Source organism: Bidens hawaiensis, unplaced genomic scaffold, assembly GCF_021521415.1.
Source record: "Bidens hawaiensis isolate Kalapana, Puna unplaced genomic scaffold, B.hawaiensis_p1.1 tig00012639_1, whole genome shotgun sequence".
Taxonomy (NCBI): domain Eukaryota; kingdom Viridiplantae; phylum Streptophyta; class Magnoliopsida; order Asterales; family Asteraceae; genus Bidens; species Bidens hawaiensis.
This window is the reverse complement of record NW_027492043.1, coordinates 224,878-245,486: the sequence shown is the minus strand read 5'-3', so window position 1 is coordinate 245,486 and position 20,609 is coordinate 224,878. Positions and strand designations below refer to the sequence as shown.

General features: G+C 35.5%; 2 protein-coding genes across 2 annotated transcripts; both read right to left on the bottom strand.

The window, feature by feature from the left end:
- Positions 1 to 248: 248 nt before the first annotated feature.
- On the bottom strand, positions 249 to 5,935 carry LOC143541704 (protein NARROW LEAF 1-like). The gene is made up of 4 exons (XM_077034454.1): positions 5,307 to 5,935; positions 2,430 to 2,670; positions 1,812 to 2,315; positions 249 to 388 (listed from the first exon to the last, which is right to left on the bottom strand). The coding sequence occupies exons 1-4, from the start codon at positions 5,931 to 5,933 to the stop codon at positions 249 to 251; spliced, it is 1,512 nt and encodes a 503-aa protein (XP_076890569.1). The 5' UTR covers positions 5,934 to 5,935.
- A 13,934-nt stretch (positions 5,936 to 19,869) lies between these two features.
- LOC143541701 (uncharacterized) lies at positions 19,870 to 20,407 on the bottom strand. Its single transcript, XM_077034451.1, has 2 exons — positions 20,212 to 20,407; positions 19,870 to 20,040 (listed from the first exon to the last, which is right to left on the bottom strand). Exons 1-2 carry the CDS (start codon positions 20,402 to 20,404, stop codon positions 19,910 to 19,912), a joined length of 324 nt encoding a protein of 107 aa, XP_076890566.1. The 5' UTR covers positions 20,405 to 20,407; the 3' UTR covers positions 19,870 to 19,909.
- Between the last annotated feature and the right edge of the window lie 202 nt (positions 20,408 to 20,609).

Below are 20,609 nucleotides of genomic sequence, written 5' to 3'. Positions count from 1 at the left end.
ATTATGAAAAGGATGCATCTTCAAATAATTAAAATAAAAATATAAGAGAGATTGAGAATCAATCACAAGCTCTGTTAATCGTGTTTTTTAATTATGTTAACCCAATCAATTTTAGGTAAGTTGTTTAAATGGGTTAAATGATAAAGTCAAAGAAAATCAAATCAAATCAAGCAGAAAAATGAAAATAAGATAAAATCAATCAGAAAAATAAGCAAGGGCCGACTTTTTTCCTAAATTAGCGCCTGTAATTAAGGAAGGCGGTGAACCACCGCTTCGCCCAAAAAAACGCCTAGGCGGCCAGGTGCTGCGATTTTAATAACTATGGGTGATGATTCAACAGTAGAATCAATAAAAGCTGCAGATGGATGTCTTTGCTCTTGTAGTGCAGCTATTTTTTGAGTAAATAAAGATAAACATGTCATTATCAAGTTATGAATGTTGATGTGCAGTTTAAAAGTAATTATGTGAGTTTAAATGATCATAATAGTTTGATAGTCAGTTGCAATAAATATGATATTTAGTAGTACGGGTTTCTAAACGGGTCGTCTTCGTGGGTTGTCAAACACGACAGGAACCTGAACACGGCATGAACCCGAAAATCATGTCGGACACATGAACCTGAACATGACGTAAATACTTGCAGGTTGACATTAGCACAAAGCGTTTAGCCCAAAATTTTTTTATTCTTTTCTTTTTAGTTTTTGCATATTAATACTCTAAAATTATAGTTTGCAACAGAATATAAAAATGTATATATAAAACAATTGCATTCAAACTATACAAGCGGATGTCAATTTCTCTTTTAATCTTCAACTTTTGCCATAAATACCCAACAGAGCATTTTCAATTATGACTATATATATATATATATATATATATATATATATATATATATATAATAAATGGGTCAACCTGTGAAACCTCTAGGCCAACCTGACCCGTTTAGCTAAACGTGTTTGAAGGTACCACCCAAAACTAACCGAACCTGATTAGTCTAAACCCAAACCCGTGAATTTCATGTTAGATTAATGTCGTGTCAAAAATCCGCACCCATAAACAAAAGCCTCTTAGATTAGGTTTGAAGAGGGGTATTTAGGTAATTTTATTTTGCTCTTTGATAATCAGTTACGTTGAAACCCTATAACTAATTATCAAAAATAACATTCTTAAATAAATAAATTATCAAAGATAAATATACTACTAATCCCCTCATTGAATCACACAATAAATCCCAAAAACATACCCAAACGCTCCTAAGTCCAAAACCATAGAGTCAGTTTTAGAGTAGTTCAATTCAGTTTATCTTGTATTATCAGTCCTGTAAACGAACCAAAAATTCAGTGAACCATTCGGCGGAAAGTAAAGTAATGTCTGTTTATTTATTAAATGAACGAACAACACCACATGTGTTCGTTCAATTATGTCCGTGAATGGCTACGTTAATTCATTTAAATTCATTTAGGGTCCGCTCATTTTTGTTTGTTATGTAAGTTTGTTTAAGTTCGTCCATTTAAATATTCATATAATTTTTAGATCCATTACAATTTAGTCCAGTTTTATAAAATTAAAAATCACCCTTTAACATTAATCTAGCTTCATGATTTTTTAGGTCCAACGGATAGTTCAGTCAGTTTTGGTTGTTTATGTTTTCATCTGTGTTCAGTTACGTTTGTTCGTGAATCGTTCGTTTATACTATTAACAAACAAACACAGGCAAGAAAATCATGTTCATTTAATTGTGCATGTTCGATCGTTTGTTCGGTTACAAGCTTATGTATTACAGGCATTTAAGAATAAACACGGGTACGCACCTTGTAAACTTTCGTTAGTTGTAATAATATCAAGTTCCAAATGATCAAGAAGGCGTCCAAGATCAACTCCACTGGTCCAATTCTTGGGAGGCTGGCCCACTTTGAGCTTTAACCGCCCACGATTGGCGGTCCCACCCCAAATGATCCCAATGGGCCGTGGCTTTTCATCCTTATTTTGCCCTGTTAAAAGGATTAGACTTCCACTATCACCTTCAAGGTCAAATGTTTCTTGGTTTTCACCAACAACCAAGAAATCAGTGAAAAAACAAATCCCTTTTTCATCATTGTATTCTAACGCGTACGCCAGTATCGTCCCGGTAGTTAAACCAGAACTTCTACCAACTTTAGCCACTTGTTTCCCAATTATACTGTTGATTGATGACTGCAAATCTATAACTTTAACATCACCAATTTCCCCAATGCCTTTTACAGATGTTGTCACGTTTGATACGTCTAAGTCATCATCAAATGCAATGAACGCCCCATCGGCTCTAACAAAGGTTTCTATAAAATAAAAATGTTATAATATGGACTTTGAAGAAAAGATAATAATATTGATTTTTAGTAGTTGTTGTTACTATTATTATTATTATTATTATTATTATTTATTGTTATTACCTGGGTTTGTCCCGGCAAATATCCCATACCAATGATCATCTGAGATGAATGATGTGGCCCTCTCAACAGCCCCTAGATACACCCCAGGTCCGAGGCTAGGTGGCAAAGGATGGAACATTTTTTGACTCGGGTAATCCAAGTTGACTGCCACGTGTCTGTTTGTGAGGAAACCCACCTGGCGGTTTCCTGTTCGGCTCCTTACAATGGCACCCAACGTTCCATATGTTTCCTGGTTTGCAACCTAAAAAAGCAACAAGTTACTTAAATGGTGTATCAATAAATTTTGGATATTTTAGATAAATTCCAGTATCCGAAATAATGTTTTTAATAAAAGTTATCATACAGTTTTCTTTTTTAAAAACTATTAAAAATAATTATCTTTTCCTGAATTCGGCATTCCATTTGGATATTCGAATATGAAATTTTCTATTTGGATATTGAAATTCACTATCCGAAAATTCTGGCCGAGTATCCGAATACCTGAATTTGAATACCCATAACTGACCTTGAAACCTCCAGGTCTACTTGAAGACCGCCCACTTAGCAAACATGTTCGAATTTACACTTGAAACTTATGTGAACCCACTTAAAAGAAATAGATCTGACATGTGTTTCATGTCATTTTTGAAATTCACACCCTAACGACAACTGGAGAACTAACACTAACAATTGTAGTAGCCGCACCATTGTGTGTGTGATTTAATTAATTTTAAATTTTATGTAGTAAGTGTTCATGTACATGATGATGCAGTCTAAAATGGGTCAAACTAGGACTTAGGACACCACGCTCTACGAGGGGCCATTAAACCAAGGAAAAAAAACATGCATAAAAACGTTAAATCACCAACGCGTTGCGAGTCCACACGAAATCAGCCTATATCAGGTTACGACATCGAAACTAAACAAAAGAAATAAACCTGTCAATGCCAAAATACAACAAAATATCGTATGTAGAACCAAAAAAACCGGCACGTTACAGCTGCGAACCAACGCAGTTAGTATCGACGGTACCAGCACAAATTTGTAAACATGAATTAGTAAGCCAAAAAACATACTTTAAAGGGGGGTTATCAAACGTCGAAAGGCGGATATAAAAACGTGTGACGATGGGATAATTTTAAATCATAAAAAAAGTTTCGGTCATTGTAAAGACGAACTATAACAAATACAAAAGCAAAGCTTAAGAAAATCATTTAACCGACAAATAAAACATGTAAAGCCGACACTTGCCCAAGTTTAAGGTTTAAAATATAGATTGTTAAATAAAGGGAATAAAAACTATCTGATAGTGTACCAATCTCTACCGTGTTTTTAGAACATATATAAATAACAAATAATAGAGTAAAGGTTAAGTAATAAGAAACTAAAATACAATATATGTGAATGGCAGTTCGAGTTGATGTAAATCTTTGAGAGAGAGAGAGTTTGTGTTTTATACTTTTATTTCTAGTCTACTGCTTTGGTCAGTAAAATATTAAAAAAATAAAAAGTAAATTGAATAGTAATTACATGAGAAGAAGGAAATCTCCTTTTTTCTATATATAATAATTAATCAAAATGATGTGTCAAAAGGGTTGAGAACCACCTACACTCCTACAGCATACGTTTAATGCATACAACCTCTTTTTATTGAAAGAGTGCGGTGAATACTATAACTTGTAGTCATGTTTCACACTTGACTAACTTATAAATGAAATTTCACAAGTGCTACAATGCACCCATACACACACACACACACACAAAAAAAAAAAAAAAAAAACATTTTGACCTTCTCCTCCTCTGAATGTAGACTTTGTGTCTTTAGATAAAATCATTAACAACCAGTATGGAGTTCATAGTTAATGAGCAAATGACATATAAATATATAACATTTTCTAAAATTTTGATACCACATGCTAGCAATTTATCAACACAAATTACAGATAGAGAAAAAGCAATAAACAAATACCTTGAAACACACACGCACACATAAATATGGTAACTGCAATTAGAAACACTTAGGGGGTGTTCAGCTCACCAAATTTCTTTGAGGGAATTTGAATTGGATTTTTTTGGAATTGGAATGGATTCTTTGCAAATCTCATCATGTGTTTGGTTAGTAAACTTATTGATGGAATTGGAATTCTCTATTCTCCCCACAATCTACAAACATTCAAATCACAAAATATACAAAAAAAAGTAAAAAATTAATAAAATAAAAGAATATATAAAAATCGAAAAATTAGTTAAATATAGCGGATGCAAGAAATCAAAAGAAAACTCAACGTTGGTGGAAATCCCAATATTAATAATCAAAATTAGCTGTAAAAAAGTATATTTGATGCAAGAAATCAAGCCAGAAACATAAATAAAACAAGTATTAAACCCAATCAAACATGAAATTCAAACAAAAGAACAGACCTTGAGAACGGTGGTGGAGCACGGCGGTAGAAGATCATGACAGAGGATGAGCACGATGGTGGTGGAGCGCGGTGGAGGAAGGCGGTAGAGAAGAAGTGAAGAACGATGAAAGCGTGGTTAGGGTTTAAAAGAATCCGGACTTTTTTATGACTTTCCTTTGAAAAGAGGTGGGATTCTTGAATTCCAGCAACGGTGGGATTTTACTGGAATTGTTCAAACGAACACCAACTCATGCGATTTACAATACCATTCCTTAGAATTCATTCCAATTCAGTGAAACAAACAGGACCTTAACAATTTAGTAAGGAATACAGGCACCCACTTTTTAGCCTTTGATTATGAGACATAAGAGAGATCTCAACCATCCATTAAAACATGATCCAAGGGCTAAACATGGTTCCTTTGATTCCTAATTATTTAACAATTCTAATTTAAACCTCAATATGTAACATGTTATGGGTCAGTCAGAAAGATTACCTGGGAGCCTGAACCAATGCACAAAGCACCGCCACGTAAGTCATCAACAAGCTCAGTGTACAATTGTTCTTTTGGAGTTGCTGCAGGTGCTCCATAATAAGAAAACTCCACAACATCCACATCACACCACACGCCTCCCGGTCCCTCAAGAGCAGATGGCAAACACCGAATGTGAGTCAGCCACTGCCTATTAACCTTTCGAGCCACAAACACAAGAATAGCAGGTATATCTGTCAGCACCCCGCGTCTAATTCTGAACCCAATTGCAGTCCCAAGACTCCACCTGCGCAAGATTTTGCTATGAAAAGCCCTGATTGTCATGAGTTCAAGCAATGTGGTGGCTTGTTGTCCGGTTGGAAGTCGGTTAAGAGTTTCAGGTAAAACTCCTTTTTGAAGGTTTCCAAAATAGTTAGCTCGGTCTTCAGCATCATCAATCAACCGGCTTGAAGTAGGCCATGAGAAATATGCAGCATTGCTCTCTGATAGTTGACCTGCAGACGTTGTGATAAACGATTGCACAGGTGGACTTTGCGATGTTAGGTTATGGTGATTACAACAAATTCTTTCCAAATCCATTGCTGATTCTTCTGATGGCGTCGAGCCCGAATGATGACACCTTGAATCCATGATAATAACAACAACAACAACAACAACAACAACAACAATAATAATAATAATAATAATAATCCACCTGAAAGAAAACACACAATTCAAATCAACTTGCAATTTCATCACCATTAATACCTAATGAATCAATTTATGTAGACACCAGGGTGAGCAATAACTGAGCCGAAATTAACCGATAACCAAAACTAACTGAAAATAGGTTATCGGTTATTTTTTGTACCATCGGTTAACCGAACCAAACCTTTCATATTTTCATATATTTCTAGCTTTTATACACCCATTTCATGTTTTAAGCCCCCATTTCATGTATTTATGCCTCCATTTCATGATTTTATGCATTCATTTCATTTCATGTATTTCTAAGTAAAAATTATAGCCCAAATTTAATTTCAGTTATTAACCAAACCGAACAGAACCAAAAACCAAAACTGGAAAATTAACCGAATAAACAGTTACAGAACTGAGTAACGGAAAATGGATTGGTTAGTTTGTCTGAGGCTAATAACCAAGCCGAAGCGTGCAGACCCGGCAAACAATTGCCCCAAATTCAAATTACAAATTTTGATCTAGGGCAATTGAACATGGCAATACCTTGATTTAAGCAAATAAACAGATGGGCATTCATGTTTTGTTAACAATTACAAGTTCCAGATATATAACTATTATATTAAACTATCAGTAAAATCAAAACCGTTAGAAAACAACAAATTAAATTAAATTAAATAAGAAGGCTTACAGCAGACTGGAATTTAGTTCCAATATTACGAGTGCGATGATGTTGAGATAAAATTGTAACTTATAGAATGCATATCGATCGGACGGCGGCTGGCAACGGTAATTTCGCGGCTGGTGGAAGGAGAAGCTAACTATAGAAAGCAAATAAAAGAAAAGCTGAAAAAAAACAATCTCTATGAGGGGGTGTTTGGATTGCTTATGTCTTCCCCATTTTTTTTACTACCCGTAGCTTTGATACATTTCGAAATCGAGAGATGTCTACCGGGGGTTCTATCAGACAACAATTAGCAAATCTAGATTTACGAATGACCCATGCATAGGTGCAATGCCATCTCATTTCTATCCTTACGTACCCACAAACCATAGATTCACCGACGGCACCTACCACACGTATTCTAGAACTTTTTATGTTTTTGTTTTTCGTAATAATAATTAATTACTCATTTATTTTTTCCAATTGTCACATATTCTTCATACCAAAGGTTTGCCATGAATTGCAATTTGACAATCTACCCATATAGGTAGGGATGGGATTGCTTTATGGCTTAGAACCCATAAAGCTTACCCTTGCATGTACCTCTTCCCCTAAAATAAGTTATAACTTTGTAATTTATAAGTTATTGTGACTTATATAAGTATAAGAGAATTTTGTTTCGGATTAAGTCAGAATGGTTTTTTCGATTGTTTTATACTACAAACTTTGTAAATTGTGATTTAAACTTTTTTGTGATTATGTTTCGATCTACAAAACCGATTCGTTGCTGCAAAGAAGGGAGCACGCGTAGATATCTTTGTCAAATTACAACTTTAATTTTTTGGGGTTTTTTTTTCGGGTACTTAACAAACCGAATCGACACCGAATGAATTCATGTCGCGTACCCGCCGCAACACGAGGGCTCATGACAAACTAGTTGATGTATAGCTAAAATCCTTTTTTAAACTTTCTCTGTAAAAGTTACTAGATTCGTTTGTGGCGACTTATATATTATACACTGGTTTGAGACCCGTGTATTACACGGGTAATTGATGAAAATTTAAACTTTAATCATTAGGTGAAACGCAGTCAACAAAAACAAAATGATCATATATTATTAATACAATTACGATTTACATTAAAATTACAGAAATTACGTAACTAAGATTACTCAAATATGTTATAATAAAATTGATGTATGCTTTATTAAAAATACGTCATTCGAGGAGATATATCATTTTATTAAAATATTTATTATACAATAAAGTGTATTCGTTTAACAACAAACTTTATTATACAAACTTTTACACACGAGTAAGGTTCATTTGCCAAGTCCAGGTACGTTCGTGAAGCTTCAGCCTTTTAAGGGTACTATTCCTGAAAATATTTTAAAAATATATTTTTATTAGCTGTCGTTAAGTACATATTTTTTATTTCAAAAAATATATTTTATTTGTATTAGAATTTAGTACCCAAATTTCTCCCGAAATCCTCATATTTAATCTTCATTACTTTTTGAAAATTCAACACCCGGATTATTTATAAGCTCATTTTTAATCCATGGGAGTTATTAATTCCCCCTTTTATTATATTTGGTGTTTAACACCCGAACTCTTATTTCAACGCCCAAAATCTTTCTATGCCAATAATCATAAGTTTTGGAGTTTCAACTACCGTAATTCTCAGGATTCGTAACACGTTAATTTTTATAAGGGGCTTATCATCATATTACTTTCAAAATTATATCCTCTTTTTAAGCCATCCTTTCACATACTTGGACCCATAATCTCAAATAATCATGTATTTGCATACTTAATAAGCACGCATGATGTGTTTAAAAATAACAAAATTACGGTTCCGTGTACTTACCTTTTGGTTTTAGTAACTTGAGTGTAAACGGGAACCAGTTATTTATTACAGTCAAAAGTCAAAACAGTCTCTGTAATACAACTAGAATACCTATGTTTTGTTGCGCCGAAACTTAAACCCACACGTATTCGTCTAGCCACTTTGTTTTCTTTTGTTTTTGGTTTACAAAACTTCTGTACTCATAGAGCTCATATATATATATATATATATTTAAAATTTTATTTTCAGTTTAAGGAATCTTCACAACTAAGATTTCCAATTCTATAATAATGATAACAAGTGATTTCTCGTGCGTTGTGGAATTCTGTTGGTAAAACTTAAGCGTTGCAGTGACAAACTAATGCAAACTCTGTCTGTACCAACTACGTTCATTACGTTACCGAATTAAAACTAAAACACAGATTCTTCAAATTAATATATTTAAAAAAAACAAAAAAGTGTAACTGCACTCATATAGCTTATTTTATAAAAATTTAATCAATATAAAACCAACATAATTTCAGTTGGTAAAACCCGAGCGTTGCGATAGTGACGCGACTTGTATTCAGCTGGTATCGATTACGTTTTACGGTACCATAACTAAAAGCAAAAGATAAGTTCGTGAAATTAACATATAAAATGACTATTAAGCATAACATATAAAAGAAATTAAAATATATAAAGTGGCGTATTCGGTCGGTAAAACCTGGACGTTGGTAAAACCCTAGTGTTAATCAGAGTGTTGTCGGTGAAGCTTGGGTGTTGGTAAACCTTGAGATTTGAAACATGGACATTGGTAAAACCTGAGCATTAGACGACAAGCAGACGCAAATATGATTAGCATTTGTTACATTCGTTGGGTACAAGCATAATTTAAAAAACAAACAAAAAAACACACATATTTTGAAAAGAAAAATAAATAAATAAATAAATAAATAACCAAAAATGAATCTTGTGGCACCGAAACGTGTCTTTACTCTATATCTATATAGATAAAGATAATGTGGAAATTTATAAACTTACAATTTCGTCTAATGTTGTGCACAATTTGGCTCTCTGCTTTATTGCCAGCTGTTCTGACCATTTCTCTTTGCTTTACACGTTTTCAATCGTGTGTTCTTCTTGCAGACACACATAACCTTCTGGTATCACAACATAACCACCTTCTCTCTCTGGTGCTTTCTCTTGCTACCACCGCTTACCTCACCACCTCCTGCCACCATCTTAATACATCTGGCATCTCCATTTTCAAACCCTGCTGCCGGGTTTTGTTTGGAAACCCTAGGCGGCAGTGGTGTTTTCCGCTGGGTGTACGCGGCCATCCTACTGCTGCCAGGTTTTACTTGCCCTAGGTGGCGGCGGTGGTCCAGTGATGTTTTACAGCGGCTGTAGTGGTCTGGTGGTTTGATACTTGAATTAGTGACAGCTAATAGAAAACCCACACCGTCTTATATAGTTGCTCTTATAGGTATGCATGTTAGCAATTTAACCGTGAAGACTATTTTTCAACATCTAACAGATTTGAATTAGTTTAGGGATTTTCATTTTACTGATGTCAGGTTTAAAGTTTATGTTAATCGTTGGAATTTTTTTAATTATAAATTTAGTTGTGGGTAGCTTCAAATCATTATGGGTTTGGGTCAGAAAGTGTAGAAAAGGTTCATGAAAGGACTTGAGTATGCGATTTTTGGATCATTAAAATGAAATGGGTTTTGAATCTGGATGTTATTCTCTACTCTACTTTGTTTGGTGGAGTTTATGAAGTTAGTTTCAATTTAATGTTAATGAATATTTAGTAGTAGTTACCTTTTATCTTAATGTTTTGACTTTATAGTGGATTTATGTCTGTTTGGTTTTGGTTAAAGATTATGAGTATTGTATTTGTTTATGGAATATCATCTGTGTTGGTCTGTGGTTGGCGGGTCACTGTTATGTGTTTTAGTTGATTCGTTTGTTACATTGTTGTTTGGTAGGTTTGTGTGACAGTTGCTACTATATTGTTGTGTATTGTTAATGGCTCAGTTTTCTTTTCTTTTTTTTTTTTTTTTTTTTGCTGTTTTTTTGATTGCGTTGTTCATGATGATGTTGCCTTATTCGTTTTGATATTTCAGTTTTTTGTTTTTTTTTTTTCAGGTTTTCATTTTAGCCACTAACCATCAAGCTCCCAATTAAACACTTGCCACCAACAACACCATCAACGGTTTCCCAAAAAAAAGGCAAACCCGGACGTGACAGGTAAAAATCTTTACGATACCAACATAAAAAGGTTTTAGTTCTGTGCACATTAACTTCTAAAAGTACTTATTTGATTTGTTGTTTAATTTGATTTGTTATCATTTTGTATGTTAACGATCAATATCATTACTTGCTGAAGCTTATCCGCCTTCTTCAGGTGAGGCTAGGCAGTGATGGTAACCAGGAGAAGTTAACTTTTCTTGGGCAACTTAAGGTAAGCATACACAAAACACATTCAATATGCCTACTGTCCAACACTAACAAAGATGCATATTTCAGGCTACACAACATAGAAGACCTAAGTTACCGGGCAGCTACATCCAAATAATAAGACCGACTGACAAAACAATGTAATTTGGTACCACATAACATAATCTTTTGGAAAAAAAGTCACCGAACGCAAGCAGCAGCATAGCTACAAGTCAACGTGCATCATCCTGTTTTTGAACAGCACCTCAATTGGCATATCTAATTCCACTTGCTAGGAAATCTGATAATATTGTTGTTGGCACCTAAAGGATGTCTATTGTTGTGTTTTGGAGAGTTGATACTAATGAATTGTTTTGTCATTGTGACACTAGGCTGGCAAATCAACTACGCCGCAACGCGGCGGGTGAGCCACCTAGTTCTATACTATTTGATACGGATCCAGACCTTGAAGCCGACACCATGGGCCTGCATCACATTGACCGAGCCAACGACCCGAATGTCAATGCTTGAGTCACGCTTGCATGATATCTTTAAACATTGAAGTTTATCTTTCTTTTTAGTAATTCAATAATACCCATTTAATGGTTGCTTGGGACTTGATTCCATTTAATGGTTGGTTGGGACTTGATTTATTAGTTAATGGTGAAGCAACCGTATAAGGTTTTATTTTTGCATGAGAAAATAACGAATATTTTGAATAAGAAATTTGAATACTCTTTTGAGTCCTTCCAATCCTCTTTGTTTGTGTTCTTTGCTCCAAGATCCCTATCAAGTGGTATCAGCTTTCAGGTCTGACGATCATGGCTGGCAGAGGACGACCACGCAACGCCGTCCGCGACGAGATCCGCATGATGTTGAAGAAATTGAACGCCTACAACAACGGATTCGAGACTTAGAACTACAATATCATGATGTTGAAGAAATTGAACGCCTACAACAACGGATTCGAGACTTAGAACTACAATACGAAGGACACCCATAGGAAACCGAGTCAGATACCATCGTCTCGTACGAGGTTGAAGATGGAGAGGAGAATCCTTTTGGTCGTCGTCAGCGTCCTTAATTCCAACCATAAAATCACAATGACCTACGTACTTTAGGAGTGCGCGTTGAGATTCCGGAATTTGAAGGGAAGGCACAACCAAACGAGTTCATAAATTGGTTGAGCACCGTCGAACGTGTTTTTGAACTCCACGATATCCCCGACCATCTTAAAGTGAAAGTCGTGGCCATCAAATTGCGCAAGTATGCTTCTTTGTGGTGGGATCATGTTAAGAAAAAGCGGGTTCAATAGGGTAAATCTCGAGTTGAAACGTGAGAAAAAATGAAGAAATTACTTCGAACAAAATTCTTACCCATCAATTACAAGCAAGATGCTTTTCTTGAATATCATAACTTAATACAACAAAACTCTTCTGTTGAGCAATTAAGAGCAGATTTTGATTGTTTACGAATGCGTTGCGGAGCTTATGAAGATGAAGAACAAGTTATAGCCTGTTTTTTGGGAGCTTTACGTCCCGAATTGACGGATATCGTACAGTTACAACAGTTTTGGACTCTCGATGACGTGTACCGCCTTGCTCTTAAGGTGGAGAAACAACTCAAAGGAAGAACACGTAGCCTACCAACCCATGTTCCACCGTCATCGCGACCTTCTGTGCATCTAGTACTTGACAGGGGATAATGCCTATAAGCCGGTCCGAGGGAACTTCTACAGTTGAGAAACACCAAACGGGGTCACAAGCCCCTCGTTATAAACACGTAGGGTATCGTCTGCCGTTTTTTCGACGAAAGCAGAGAGAACTCGTTGTACCACCAATGATTCTCCTCGATCTGGGTAAACGACTTCTGGAGTGTCATGGGTTGTTTCATCTTCCCCGTCGGTGTCATATGCACATGTTGTATCGTTCACGAAAGTAACAAGTTTTTTATTTGGACACTCACGGGGGCTACCAACCCATTACTTCGTGGTCCACTCCAAAAACGTTGCATGATGTTCGTAGTTTTCATGGCTTAGCTTCCTTTTACCGGCGATTTATTCGCAACTTTAGCACCAATCATAGAATGTATGAAAGGTGGCAAATTTATGTGGACAGAGGCTGCTCAAAAGGCCTTTGATAATCTCAAAACAACATGTTACTAGTGCTCCTGTATTGGCTCTTCCAAATTTTAATGAGGTTTTTCAAGTTGAGTGTGATGCATCGAGTTTGGGCATCGGTGGAGTTCTTAGCCACGGGAATCGCCCTATTGCATTTTTTAGCGAGAAACTCAATGAAACGAGGCGCAAATATAGCACTTATGATAAAGAATTCTATGCCATCATTCGAAGTCTCGAATACTGGTGTCATTACTTATTACCCGGGGAGTTTATTCTTTTTTCCGATCATCAAGCGTTGTGGTATATTCAGGGTCAGGCCAAACTCAATCCTCGCCATGCAAAATGGGTCGAGTTACTCCAAGAATTCTCTTTTGTTATTCGACACAAAGCTGGCTCATCGAACATTGTCGTGGATGCTTTAAGTCGCCGCCACTCTCTATTGACCTCTATACATCTTCAAGTGCATGGGTTTGACTTGTTTCGTCATCTGTACCAAGATGACCCAGACTTTACAGCCGCATGGAAGGACTGTCCGAACCGTCCTTATCATGAGTTTGCAAAACATGAAGGGTTTTTATTTAAAAATAATCGTTTATGTGTACCACGTTGTTCACTCCGAGAATCCATCATCTTGGAATGTCACCAAGGCGGTTTAGGAGGACATTTTGGTCGAAACAAGACAGTGGGCCTTGTACGAGATCGATTTTATTGGCCTCACGTAGTGAAGGATGTTTCCTGGATCTTGGAACGTTGTCGTGTATGTCATCTTGCAAAGACGCATCATACTAATGCTGGTCTCTACACTCCACTCCCGGTTCCGAATGGACCTTGGGAAGATGTTAGTCTCGATTTCGTTTTGGGCCTCCCACATACACAACGCCAGAAAGACTCAATCATGGTGGTCGTTGATCGGTTTTCCAAAATGGCCCATTTTGTGCCATGTGCAAAAACTTACGACGCTAGCCGAATAGCTCGCCTCTACTTTAGCGAGATCGTTCGACTGCATGGTATACCAAAAAGCATTACATCTGACAGAGATATGAAATTCGTTGATCACTTTTGGCGAACCTTGTGGAAACGATTGGGTTCACAGTTAAAATTTAGTAGTTCACACCATCCTCAAACGGACGGGCAAACCGAAGTTACTAATCGAAGTTTGGGCAATCTACTCCGTAGTCTTATTGGTGAAAACCCCAAACAGTGGGATCTTGTCTTAGCTCAAGCGGAGTTTGTATACAATAGGTCGAACCATGGATCAACCAGAAAAAGCCCCTTCTTTGTCGTTTATGGGCGGAACCCTTTTACTCCTCTTGACCTCACCCCATGTCCCGGGACTGATCATCATAATGCCGATGGGGAAGCACGAGCTGCTCAAATTCAGGACCTCCACATGCATGTGCGTGATAAGATCATTCAACATAATCTGCAATACCAACAAAGAGCAAATCAACATCGAAAACGTGTCGTCTTTAATGAAGGGGATCTCGTGTGGATACATTTACGTAAAGACCGTTTTCCGGGAGGTCGTTTTGGGAAACTTCAACCACGTGCGGATGGACTTTTAAAGTGCTCAAAGGTATTAATGATAATGCTTATAAAATTGAACTACCCGGTCACTATAACGTATCTGCTACTTTTAATGTTGGTGACTTAACTCCCTATGTTCCTGTTGATGATGATATTGTTGTGGACTTGAGGTCGAGTCCTTTTCAAGCCGGGGAGGATGATACGGATCCAGACCTTGAAGCCGACACCATGGGCCTGCATCACATTGACCGAGCCAACGACCCGAATGTCAATGCTTGAGTCACGCTTGCATGATATCTTTAAACATTGAAGTTTATCTTTCTTTTTAGTAATTCAATAATACCCATTTAATGGTTGCTTGGGACTTGATTCCATTTAATGGTTGGTTAGGACTTGATTTATTAGTTAACTAGATTATATCCCGTGTTTCATATGGGTGAAAATTATAATAAAAATAAAAAATAGTATATGTAATACGTAAATTCAGTTATTTCATATAATAATTTTTATTTATGACTGTTATTTTATATTCATTTAAATCAAATTATAACTTAAAGTATTAAAATTGAATTACATGTATATAAAAAAAATAATAGATTTGTCTTGATTTTCACCATTTAATAATTTTTCAAGATTTTCACCATTGTATTGATTTATATAGTCAAACCTTTATTTATTGATTTAAATGAATATAAAATAAAATTAATGAAGAATTTTTTATTGAATTGTAAAAGGTTAAATATTAGTCTTTATAAATTTATATGAATAGCTTAATATAATTTTAGATAATTAAATGAAAAACAATGGATAGAGGATTTTATGCATTTAATGAATTGTTATACATTTTAATGAATGCTAATTAAATGCTAATTAGGTGGAAAATGTATTTAAGAGAATTGCATATGTGGAATCCAATGTGGACACTCTATAATAATGACATGTGGAAAATTATCTTGCATTAATAATGTAGTTAGATTAGATTAGATGGTGAAACAACCATATAAGATTTCATTTTTGCATGAGAAAATAACGAATATTTTGAATAAAAAATTTGAATACTCTTTTGTGTCCTTCCAATCCTCTTTGTTTGTTTGTTTGTGTTCCTTGCTCCAAGATCCCTATCACTATTACTATATTTGTCTTACTACATTTGTCATAAATAAATTTGATCTGCTTCAAGATTATTAATTCCTCAAGTGACAGCTCATCTTCAACTTATTATTATTATTATACACTAGATCACACGAGAACTTTCATAAATTTTTTATTTCTTTTCTATAATAATAACAATAATAATAGCTCATTTTATATCTTTCAATCGATAGTCGATAACACAGAATGCTCGTTTAAACACCTCATATTTCAGTAAGTCATATTACTCACCAATGTTGTAAAAGTTGTTAGGCGGTCCTAGGCAGTCGACTGAAGAGTTGCGAGTACTCGGGAGTAGTTGGGGATTACTCAGAAAATACCTAAGGAGTACTCGGCCGAGGCGGGGAGTACTCGTTCTAGGCGGGGAGTAATCAGGGAGTACTCGACCGCCTACTCGGGAGTTTTACAACATTGTTACTTACTCCTCTAATTAGGCCGTCTCCGAGAATTTGAATACCTCGGCCAAGCCGAAATAAAAAGGCTCATAGCCTTAACGAGTAAATAAATATACAAGCTAATTTTTTTAAACGAGACTTAATGTTATAACAATAAACATTGAAAAATATATTATTAAAAAAATACCATAATAACTAACGATTAACCAATAATTTTTGAAACTCTCCTAACATTGGAAAAAAAAAAAGCTTGGTCCTTGGTGGCAAGCTTGGTCAACCGTGGAGAAGCCTGGTTGTTATCAACGAACTAACAGTGGAGATCGGCTAGGTTGGTCGTTGTTCAACATTCGTAAAGAAGGAAGGAACCAAAGAGAAATTTCAATCGACCGCCTTTTTCTTTTATTTTGCATTGGGTTTTTATATAATTTTTGTAGTTTTTAGTTTTAGTTTGGGCCCAAAAATTTAAACTTGATTAAATGGATTATGGGTAAAAAGAATTTAAACTTAGTTTTTAGTTTTAGTTTGCGCCTAATAATTATAAAATGGTAAAGAACAATTCATATTTTCTAAGTTTTATATTTTTAAATGTATATATAAAATTATAAATACAAAAAGTTTTGGTCCCTAAAAATTGCATGCCCCAGCCGGCGGTCCGACCGGTGCCACCCTTCAGCCGGCCATGCCTCTAATAATAATTGAAACTGAAACACAAATCTTAAATATTTTATTTTTATACACAAAACATGATGATGGTGGTGGTGACGGTGTCAGCGGCGGCCATGCCATTTTAATGGTGATCTGATAGAAAAAACACGCAAACCACTAGGGTGATATGAAAAAAAAAAAATTAATAATAATAATAAGAAAGAAAAAAGAAACCCACCGCAGGGTGCAACCATACAAAACGGTATTGACCACAATCATACAAAATAGTATTGACCACAAGGGTGATTTTTGCAATTAACTCAAAACATAAGTATGAAAAAATTTTACCTTTAAATGTGGATTGGTAATTTTAATAAAAATATGAAGTCTTAAAAAATGTAAACGAGTCTAAACTCTAAAATAGTAATGAGTAGGGATGTAAATAAACGAACCGTAATGGGCGAGAACTTGTCCGTGTTCCTTTCTTAAGCTTTTGTCGGGCAAACAAACGGTTCACAAACAATCTACCGAACCAAAAATCCATGCCAGTGTCCAATCTTTAAGAAATTGAGTTTATTTGTGTTTGTTTGCGTCCGTTTGTTAGTATTGTAAATGGATGCTAACAAACACAAATGGACAAACGAACACTAACACACACTAATGGACACACGAACACATTAAAACTAATGGACAAGCTAATACACAGACACTAATGGATACTTATAACAAACACTAACGGATACTTATGAACATCAATGGATAAAGGAATATAAACGACTCTTACGGACAAACGAACATAAAACATTACATTAACTCAAAGAATAATCAAAAATCCACAAGTTAACCCACAAATCCATAATTACACCACATGATATCCAAAAAACTTAACAGAGTAGTCGCAAATAAATAAAATATGTTAGCACACAATTTACCGGTTGATAGACATAAACGAACGTAACTAAACGAACGTAATCGGACGGATGTAAACGAACACATTACCGAACGTTCAAGAACACTATTAAACAAACGCGGCATCTATTCGTGTTCATTCTTAAGCCCGAACGAAATTTTTTGTTCATACATGGTTCATTTATTAAATAGACAAACATAAACAAACTTCTTACCGAATGATTCGCCGGACGTCCGGTTCACTTGCAGCTCCAGTGATGAGATTTTAAATGAATAGGTTAAATAGAATAAATAAATACAAATCCAGGCCCACCACATTCACAGGCTAAACAAGTGCGGCCACAAAGTCCGGTTCAAATACATTTGGATGCAGTATTTACTCGAAAAGGATTATAATAATAAGCGTGTGCAATATTAAACTTGAGACTGGTTTTGGTTTCACCATCGTTGACAGTAATCAGAACCAGTTTGTACACCACTACAAGTTATACACGTTTACTAGGTAAACAAAGAAGACCAAAACATGTTGTGTAGTCCCGGCGTAAGTTATAGAATTGTAGCAAGTTAGGAACATTTTTTCAAAAAGAAACATCCAACCGATGCGTCAAGGCGTCCACTAGATTGTGATTTTATTCGATCTTTACAAACATTCTAAGATCCTGCTATAAAGCATTAAAGCTCCAACGGTGAAATACTAGTTTTCTGATTCGCTGGTCATAAAGTAAAAGGTTACAGAATTTAGAACGAATTTAATAGAAAACATATCTGGAAAAATGTTGTGGAACCTAATATGTGTATAGTGCTGCTTCTAGATTTCTGGTAGTACGTTACACTAACTCTGCAAAATCAATTGAAACATAGGCTGAATAGTATGTGACCAGTGCTAGAGCCTAGAGGCTAGAGGTGCGCATCTAACCGGTTCTAAAACAGGTCCACTTTGGCCAAAATCTGTTTTTGTGCACCTTTAACCAATGCATAGCTGTTGCCCAGATCCTAGTACTTGATAAGGCTATCAAAACATGTCAAACACGACCTGTGGTGCTTAACACGACACTAATTATTCTATTCATTTTTTTTTCCAAACGCAAACACGAACATGTTTAGTAACAGGTTATCATGTAAGTTTGTAATGTAGGAGTGTAAGACCTGTTACCAGACATGTTTAAAGACAAAATGAATAACATGTGTAACAAAACAAAAAGTTTCAAAACAAGCATAAAAGTTTTACATTACACATAATACATCCCATATTTGAAACAAAAAACCACAAATCCATAACATACTTGAAACAAAAAACCATAAAACAAATCATAACATCCGCTAAAAATATAATATCAAGTTCTGACGGGTTAGGAGTGTATACTTATTTACTTTTTAAAAATTAAAAATTTACAAAAGTCACTAAGAGTTAACAGGCCTTTTAACCTGCTAGAACACAAAATTAAACATGTCTTAAACAAGTCGACTTGTTTAAGACACGAAACCTGTTTAAAACTTGTTTCGTGTCGTGTTAGCAGGTCTGTGCCTGAAATTCACAGCCCTAGTATTTGGTTACAGTTATTAAGCACACATTATAAATTATAGAAAAAATTAGAAGACGGGAAAGAAAAAAAGATGACAAAGCTTCTACAGATCAAAATTTGCTTAGGCCCAACTAGATGTGCAAAAATTGAGTTCTGGGCTCAAATGGGATCGGATTAAAACCAGTTCACGTTTGGCCAAAGAACCCAAACCGGTTCGATTCTGTTTATTAGATTAGAGTAAAAGGGCATTTCAATTCCAACCACAGGTTAGGTTCAAATTTACACAGTTTCACAGATGAGAGATGCAAGAGTTTGAAAAGTTCGACTTATGGTTAGAAAATAAAATGCTTTGATGGTGGTATTCAGGACTTAGGATTGAGTCGCACTAGACACTTCATTTAAACTAATAGAAGTTACCCAATAACATTGAAACTAAACCCAGCATAAATTTAAATAAATAAAATAGAATCAGTCGGATCTTATACGACCTGCTCTTAGTAAGCTCAAACCAAGCCATTTGCTACGGTTAAGAAGCCAACCGTGAAAGCAAACTAATGAGGGGTTTGGCTGTTTCACAACGGTGTTATGTATCAAAGTTGTCATTAAAGCTTAAAGAAAAGAACATACCAACATGTTAAGGTCAAACTGTTGACTTAGTTAACAAGCAGAAATAGTGCAGTAACATAAGTATTTAAGTGATGAAAATGCTGATAAAAGAAACTTAACTAAACATTCTTCTTCCTTATCTTGCCCTTGCCTCTGTACTTCTTTTTGCTTAGTTTGAGTTTCTTCTTCAACTTTCTCCCAATAGGTTTTAACGATTTTGCAGTTTGATTGCCTTCATCCATCTCCACATCTGCATAACCATGAATAACCCTTGTCGACAATATTCAGAACCAAAAATATTTCTATCCTGATTAATATTATCGTACAAAAATGAGTTTTACAAGCCCCATATCGAACAACAATTTCTTTTGAGCTTAATAATTTTCTTATAATAATAATAATAAAAGCAATAAAGAAGTACCCATATCTGCGGCGGTGGCATCCATGGACGTTGATTCGTGGCGGCTGGTACGAACAGGAAGTTTAGGGGCGTTAAGTGCAGCCTCGAGAGCGGCGAGCTTGGCTTCTTCTTTCTTCTCGTATAACGGAGCTACGATCTCTCGTTTAATGGCTCTCAATCGCTTTTCTCTCTTGCATCTCATTGATTTCGCCATTTTTTCCTTAGGGTTCGGCTTTGGCTTTCACGGAACGGCTAGGGTTTTATAAAGTGTTTTTCACAATTGCTCAAACTGCAATACTGGTCCCTGTATTTTGACGACTTTCGCTTTTTTTTTCCTTCTTTTATCAACTAAATGTTACACTTGTATTGAATCCTGGCCTCTTCTTCTTAGAGGCAGCAATTCTTGGCATGACACGAAA